General features: G+C 54.7%; 1 protein-coding gene across 1 annotated transcript; it reads right to left on the bottom strand.

The window, feature by feature from the left end:
• Positions 1-1,978: 1,978 nt before the first annotated feature.
• KLK11 (kallikrein related peptidase 11) lies at positions 1,979-7,494 on the bottom strand. The gene is made up of 6 exons (XM_024237259.3): positions 7,245-7,494; positions 5,393-5,467; positions 4,438-4,594; positions 3,846-4,111; positions 2,842-2,978; positions 1,979-2,437 (listed from the first exon to the last, which is right to left on the bottom strand). Exons 1-6 carry the CDS (start codon positions 7,303-7,305, stop codon positions 2,285-2,287), a joined length of 849 nt encoding a protein of 282 aa, XP_024093027.1. The 5' UTR covers positions 7,306-7,494; the 3' UTR covers positions 1,979-2,284.
• Between the last annotated feature and the right edge of the window lie 16 nt (positions 7,495-7,510).

Below are 7,510 nucleotides of genomic sequence, written 5' to 3' on the forward strand. Positions count from 1 at the left end.
GAGGCGCCGAGGCTAAGACAAACAGAAACAAGGAAAGAGGGAAACCCACGCCCACTCTGTGGCTATGAGTGAGCTCTGTGTGTCCCAGTGTGCGTGTTGGGGGGCTGTGGCTCTGCCTCATACCCATGTGTGGCCATCTCACACCCTCCCTGCCATCTGTGTGCCACCAGTTGACACACAGTCCCCTGAATCACAGGAGGTCAAAGCTGCGAGGGGCATCAGCATCACCTCAGCCAACTCCCTCATCTCAGGTGAGGAGTGAGAGGCTCAGAGAGGGCAGAGACTCACAGGAGGTCACACAGCAAGTCCACTTAACAACCAGAAGGCCTTGGTTCCACTCTGGGCTCCTATTGCTCATGCCAGCCACTTCTCCTGCGAAGTGAGCAGACCGTCCCAAAAGATCCTGAGCTGGCCGGGCGCGGTGGCTCACGCCTGTAATCCCAGCACTTTGGGAGGCTGAGGCGGGCAGATCACGAGGTCAGGAGTTCGCGACCAGCCTGGCCAACATAGTGAAACCCCATCTCTACTAAAAAGACACAAAAATTAGCTGGGGATGTTGGGGCGGGCCTGTAGTCCCAGCTACTAGGGAAGCTGAGGCAGGAGAATCACTTGAACCGGGGAGGCAGAAGTTGCAGTGAGCTGAGATCACACCACTGCACTCCAGCCTGGGTGACAGAGCAAGACTCTGTCTCAAAGAAAAAAAAAAAAAGATCCTGAGTTCTGGATTTTCTCCGTGGGACATCCTCTTCAGAGGCCGTCTAACTCAGTGCTGCTCAGCTGAACTTTCTGCAGTGATGTTTTATATGCACTAGTTAATCCAGCCACCATCAGCCATGTGTGACTATCCAGCCTTAGAAATATCACAAGTGAGACAGAAGAGTTACATTTCTGGCTTTATGTAATTTTAATTGGAAGAGCCAGGTGCGGTTAGTGGCTACCATATTGGCCAGCAGAGGTCTCCACTACCTAATTACCTATCATGGAAGTTGGAGAAAAACAATGATAAGCTCCATTGGTTAGGTCTTAGTATGTGCAGGCTGACTGACTTCTTTACTTACTGTGTTATACTTTTGCATGCACCGTTTTACAGGAAAGGAAACACACAGAGCCTTACTCCAGGAACATCACTTGGTAATTAAGAGATCGCCTTGCTTCAGATCCTTGCTCTCTCAGCCACGTGACTGTGAGCAAGTGACTTTGCTTCTCTGTGTCTGTTTCTTCATCTATAAAATAGGTATGAAAACAGTACCGACCTCATAGGGTTTTGTGAGGACTAAGTTGATACATTTAAAAGTGCTTGGAGGCCAGGCACAGCGACTCATGCCTGTAATCCCAGCACTTTTGGAGGCTGAGGAGGACAGATTGCTTGAGCCCAGGAGTTTGAGACTAGCCGGGGCAACATACTGAGACCTCTGCCTCTACGAAAAATACAAAAATTAGCTGGGCTTCATGGCATGTGCCTGTAGTCCCAGCTACTCTGGAGGCTGAGGCAGGACAATCACTTGAGCCCAGGAAACTGAGATTGCTGTGAGCTGTGATTGTTACTGCGCTCCAGCCTGGGCAACAGAGCAAGACTGTCTCATAAATAGATTAATTAATTTAATTTTATTTAATTAATAAATAAAAGCCGGGTGGGCACGGTGGCTCACGTCTGTAATCCCAGGAGTTTGGGAGGCCAAGGCGGGCAGATCATCTGAGGTCAGGAGTTTGAGACCAGCCTGGCCAACATGGTGAAGCCCCATCTCTACTAAAAAATACAAAAATTAGCCGGATGTGGTGGTAGGCACCTGTAATCCCAGCTATTCAGGAGGCTGAGGCAGGAGAATTGCTTGAACCCAGGAGGTGGAGGTTGCAGTGAGCAGAGATAGCGCCACTGTACTCCAGCCTGGGTGACAGAGCAAGACTCTGTCAAAAAATAAAATAAAATAAAAGCCTTTGGATCAGGGTCTAGCACATAGTAAGCACTCAGTAGATTCACTCATTTAGCAAATGTTTATTGAAACCTTGATATATGGCCAGGAGCTGTCTTTGGGGCTGGGGATACAACAGAGAACAAACCAGGTGTTATCATTCCTAGAGTCACAATAGTTCAAGGCAGAATTTGAATCCAGGTCTCACTGATTTCGAACCCCAGGTTGATTAAGTGACAGCATCTCCTGTAGTCCAGGAGGTCCAAAGAATGTTCATAGAGGGTCTTGGCTTAGGGTTTCTTATTAACAGAGTGAACAGGAACAAAACACCAAGTGGAAATGGAGGGTGTTGGGCTGTGGTGGGTGGGTCCAGTCTAATTGTTCTTCATCGTCTCCTGGATCCAGTCCACATATTTGCAGACTTTTGTGTAGACACCAGGCTTTCGGGTGATCGCACACGGATCCTGGCCCCAGGAGATAATGCCTTGAAGAGAATCGTTACAGACCAGAGGGCCCCCGGAGTCACCCTGGGCACGGGGAGAGAGAACATTGGTCAGAGAAAGTGTTGAGCATGGTGTTAGCCAGGGAGGAGATGGGGACGGTGCTTAGGAGTGGGGCCCAGACAGGATGGGTAGGCACCGGGAAAGCCGATAGGTTTAGCGATAAGGCTGGGATTATGGGTGGGATAAAGGATGGGGTTAGGCTCAAAAATGAGTTTGGGGATGGTTGGAGCTGGAAATGGTGTGGAAACAGGGATGGAGCTGAAGTTTGTGCTGAGGTCAGAAACGGGAACAGGGGAAGAGATGGATTGGGAGTTGCAGGGGGCGGCTGGTTGAGGTTGGGGATGAAGTTGTGGATGTTGGTAAAGATGTCATTGAAGCTGGGGATGGGGATGGGGCTGTGGTTGGAGACCCAAGCCCTGCCCACTGACCTGGCAGGAGTCCTTGCCCCCTTCCTGAACGCTGGCGCACACCATGGTGTCTGTGATGTTGCCGGGGTAGGCGTTCTCACACTTCTGGTGCTCAATGATGGTGATGTTGGCGCATCGCAAGGTGTGAGGCAGGCGTACTGTGGAAACAGCGTGAGGGGCTGTGGGAATGAGCCCCCTGCCACCTCCCCTAATGTAGTGCTTGCTGTGACCCTGCCTCTGGGGGAATCCCTGTCCTTAGATGCAGCCAGCTCACCTCTCTTCTTGTAACGATAGCAACAGCAATGCAGCAATGCTATCCAGCTTGTTTTTTTTTTTTTTTGTTTTTTTTTTTTTGTTTTTTTTTTTTTTGTTTTTTTTTTTGAGACAGAGTCTTGCTCTGTTGCCCAGGCTGGAGTGCAGTGGCATGATCTTGGCTCACTGCAACCTCCGTCTCCCAAGTTTAAGCGATTCTCTTGCCTCAGCCTCCCGAGTAGCTGGGATTACAGGCACACAAAACCACGCCCAGCTAATTCTCGTATTTTTAGTAGAGATGGGATTTCACCATGTTGGCCAGGCTGGTATCAAAGTCCCGACCTCAGGTGATCTGCCCACCTCGGCCTCCCAAAGTGCTGGGATTACAGGCGTGAGCCACCATGCCCAGCCTTCTATCCAATAAATGATTTATGCCAGTTGCTTGATATACATTATCTCTAATCCAATCCTGACAGGTGGGTATAATTATTCTCATTTTATAGAGAAGAAAATCAAGATTCAGAGAGGTGAAGCTGCTTGCCTAAGGTCTTACAACAGGAGGTTATGGATGTATGACTGCATATCCCGTCCGTCTGACTCCTAGGCCCCAACTTTTGTCCCCACCCTCCCCTGTCCTGACGTTTTCCACACATCCTCTCAACTTATCCCACCATCGTCACTGTGAACCGCATCTCTGATCCCCTGAACCCTTCCACAATCCTGACCACCCCCTCCTCACCACCCCCTGCCAGGTTCCCCTCTGGAGCTCCTACACTGGGGGCTGGATGTGCTGCCCCAGCCGGAAATGAGGCAGCTGGTGCCAGAAGTGACACAGCGTGAGGAGAGGGTGAGGGGTTGCACAGCCCAGGTGATGGAGACTGGCGATGCCATCTTCACCAGCATGATGTCATTGCGGTGGTCTTTGTTGGGGAGGCTGTTGTTGAAGCCGGGGTGGGGGAAGGACTCAGTGGCTGTCCGGGTCTGCTCACAGCCCTCCTCCTTCTGGAGGTTGTGTTCCCCCAGGTGAACTATGTAGTGGCTGAGGTGGGAGAGACAGCAGTTGGAGGAAGAAAGGTCGGGGGAGACATGGGTGGGAGAGGTGAGTGACACCTTTGAGGATGAAGAAACATCGCTCTGCTTCCCACCTCTTCCACATCTCCCACCGAAGCCCCCTTCCCAGCCATAGCCCCATCCCAACCCCTTTCATCCCCCCACCTTCAATCCCAACTCGAGCCCAGCAACCTTGCTGACACTACGCATCCCCATCTCTAATCCCCTTTCCCACACCCCATCCCTGAGCTTCTCTCCATCCATGTCCCCATTCCCAGCCCCCCTCCCCGGCACCGCCCCAGCCCCCGCACCCACGGCTTGCGGCAGTGGGCTGCTGTCAGGAGCCATCTGGGGGAGATGAGGGTTGCCCCACAGAGCAGCCGCGTCTTCTCGAACAGGGCTGCCTGCCAGGGCTGGGAATGAGGCTTGCACTCGGACCCCTTGATGATCCTGGTCTCTCCCCCTACGAGCCCTGGAGGGGTGAGAGCAAAAGGAGGGGCTCAGGAAGGAGAGGCGGTAGACCAGGAGGACTCCCAGAAATCGAGGTGGGGAGGAGAGAAAGAGAGTGGGTGGTCTGGACCCTGGTCTGGTATCCCTCTGGGTTGCCCTGGATGCTGGGGTCGGGTATTAAAGGATGAAAATACTTCCACAGGGTTGGATGCAGTGGTTCACGCCTGTAATCTCAGCACTTTGGGAGGCTAAGGTGGGAGGATTACTTGAGCTCAGGACTTCAAGATCAGCCTAGGCAAACATAGTGAGACCCCCTCCCCCATCTCTACAAACAATTAAACAATTAGCCTGGCTTAGTGGCAGGTGCCTGTGGTCCCAGCTACCGGGGAAGCCGAGATGGCTTAAGGATCACTTAAACCCGGAAAGTCAAGACTGCAGTGAGCCATGTTGGCACCACTGCACTCCAGCCTGGACAACAGAGCGAGACCTTGTCTCTGGGGAAAAAAAAAAAAAAAGGATATACTTCCATACTGGTTGGTCAGTAGCCCCTGTCCTGTGTGCTTTGATGACTGCTCCCCCAACTCCGGCTTCCTCGGCCCCTCCACGGGACCCTTTAGGACCCCCTTGACCTCTCCTCCTTTGGCATTTAAAGGGATTATCTGGAAGGGCATCCAGGCCCTCAGGACGGCTGCTACCAGTTCAGGTGCCTTATGGGTTGTTCTGTAATTTGGAATCAGCCCTGTCACTGTCCAGACACAGAGGGTTAGGGGATCCCAGAGATTCAAGAGGGAGGCTCCTGCCCTGCCCCACCCCTGCGTACCTGTCGCCAGAGCAAGCATGATTAACTGCAGAATCCTCATGGCCTGGAGGGGGGAGGAGCGGGCCCCAGGTTCCTCTGGGAACAAGGAGGGACATGGGGCCGCATCACTTTACGGGGAAATCGGGGGGCTGGCTCATGCCCTCTCCTCTCTCCCTCACCTGCTCCCGCTCCCCACTTGGGAGAAACAAGGTTGGGGAAATCCCCTGTTTCTCACAGCACTCGGATCTCCAAACACTTAAAATATATCTTAGGTGTCTAGGGTGGCCTTGGAGAGGGCCTGGTCACAGCTAGAAGCTTCCGAGATACCAAGAACCACGTGGAAGTTGTTGGGAGGGGCTTTGAGCCGTCAAGCCATGGGCCGGCCCCCTTCAAGTCAGCCATGGGACCTCCCCGGCACATGTCAGAGGATGTTTTCCTTCTTGCCTTGAGAGCTGGCCAGGCCCCAGCAGCTTGGGGTAGAAGGACAAGGGGAACCAGACCCCGTTCCGTAGCCACCCCTTTTTCGTTGTCTTCGCAGCAGAGCAATATGGAGCCTTTGAGGTCTGCTGGGGGGGAGTAGGGGGCTCAACCCCAGACAATGTCTGGGACCCCCATCACCCGGCTTGCTGAACCCCTGTCTGCCAAATCCCTGCCCTTTTGAAGGACAGCCAAGCAAAGCTGGGCGGGGCTGGTCGAGGGGAGGGCCAGTACCCTCAGCTGCCCTGGCCAGTGGGGGTGGGAGTAGAGGGCGGGCTCAGCAGCTGAAGTCATGGAGATTAGAGGTAACTGAGGCTGGGGACAGCCATCGGAGGTGAGAGCTGTAGAGAGAGGCCAGGAACCCCCAACCAAGCAGAGAAGGACAGAGCAGAGGGAGAAATGGGCGCCCGAGTGGGACAGATGTCCTTGGGGAGGGCTGACACCTGGATGGGGAGGGACGGCTTCCCTTTCCTCCTGGACTCACGGGCTCTGGGGCTGGGGCTCTGGGGGCCCAGTGGCGGCGGAGGCGGCAGTGGCGGCAGCTACAGCAGGTAGGCTGGGTTGGAGCGCCAGGTGCCAGGCACCAGGCAGGCAGGCTGGCAGGCGGGCGGCCCCGGGCGGGCCCAGGATGACTGGCCTCCAAGCCCTGCCTTAATGCCCCGGGGCGGGGTGTGTGTGAGGGCCCTCCCCGAGGCCTCTGAGGCACTGGCTACCTGCCTGTGCCGCCTCTCCAAGCCCCTCTTCTCCCTGCGTCTTGGCCTCCCTCTGTCTGTCTGTCTGCAGCCTTCCTTTCCCTGCCCTGAGTCTCTGAATCTGTGTCTCGCTCTATGTGTCATTCCCTGTCATTCAGTAATTCTGATTTTGTGTGATTTTTCTCTTTCTGTCCCTACGTGTCTGTCTGCCTTTCTCTGCCCTCGTCCCTGTCTCCATCTCCGCTCTTCTCTCTCTGTCTGGCTCTGTGTGGCCCTTTCTTTAATTCCTTCTATCTTTGTGTCTCTCAGTCAGTCTCTCTGACTGCATCTCTGGCAATTTGTCTCGAAATCCCTCTCCTTCCATCTAATCTCCAGCTCTCTTTTTCCTCCCGTCCCAGCCACTCCCTCTCCACAGCCCCAGCCCAGGTGGGCCCCTGGCCTCCCCTAGGCCGCTCCCTTCTCCTTTGCAAGGAGGGGGGGGTGTGCTGGGGTGTCACACAGGTGGGGCTGCTGCCAGGCACGGGGCAGGACCGGAGGGTGGGGGAGGCAGGTCAGGGCCTGTGGAAGCCGAGTCCAGGAAAGGGAACGGAGCCCTCGGCTACGCTCCACCCCAGGGCTCCTCTGGGGCCTTGCTTCTCTGCTGACCCTTCCCCTGCCCGCTTCTCCCTGCCTCCCAGGCAGCCCGAGTCCAGCTGTTCACTTACTGGCTGCTGTGAGACCTCTGCCCGATGACTTCCAGTCCTGCAGCCACCTCAACCTCTGCATCTGCGGAACCCGAGCGCGGATTCCTGCTTCTCCCAGCTTGTTTGTTTTCAGTTAGGTCCCTTCCCTTGGCTTTCCTCCCCTCTCTCCCCTAACCAGATGTGGAGTAAGGCAGGGGAGGGCCTAGGTTCTGACAGCAGCCAGCCCTGGCCTCAAACCTAGGTGCTTCCTCTTCCTGCTACTATGACTACCCTTATGACGTGGGGAC

Source organism: Pongo abelii, chromosome 20 (genome assembly GCF_028885655.2).
Source record: "Pongo abelii isolate AG06213 chromosome 20, NHGRI_mPonAbe1-v2.0_pri, whole genome shotgun sequence".
In the NCBI taxonomy this organism is placed as follows: Eukaryota; Metazoa; Chordata; class Mammalia; order Primates; family Hominidae; genus Pongo; species Pongo abelii.

Coding starts and splice junctions, on each gene's coding strand:
- KLK11 (XM_024237259.3), bottom strand. CDS start 7,305: ATGCAGAGGTTGAGGTGGCTGCAGGACTGGAAGTCATCGGGCAGAGGT. Junction 4,595..5,392: donor CATGCTTGCTCTGGCGACAG/GTACGCAGGGGT, acceptor TCACCCCTCCAG/GGCTCGTAGGGGGAGAGACC. Junction 4,112..4,437: donor GCAGCCCACTGCCGCAAGCC/GTGGGTGCGGGG, acceptor CTCCCACCTCAG/CCACTACATAGTTCACCTGG.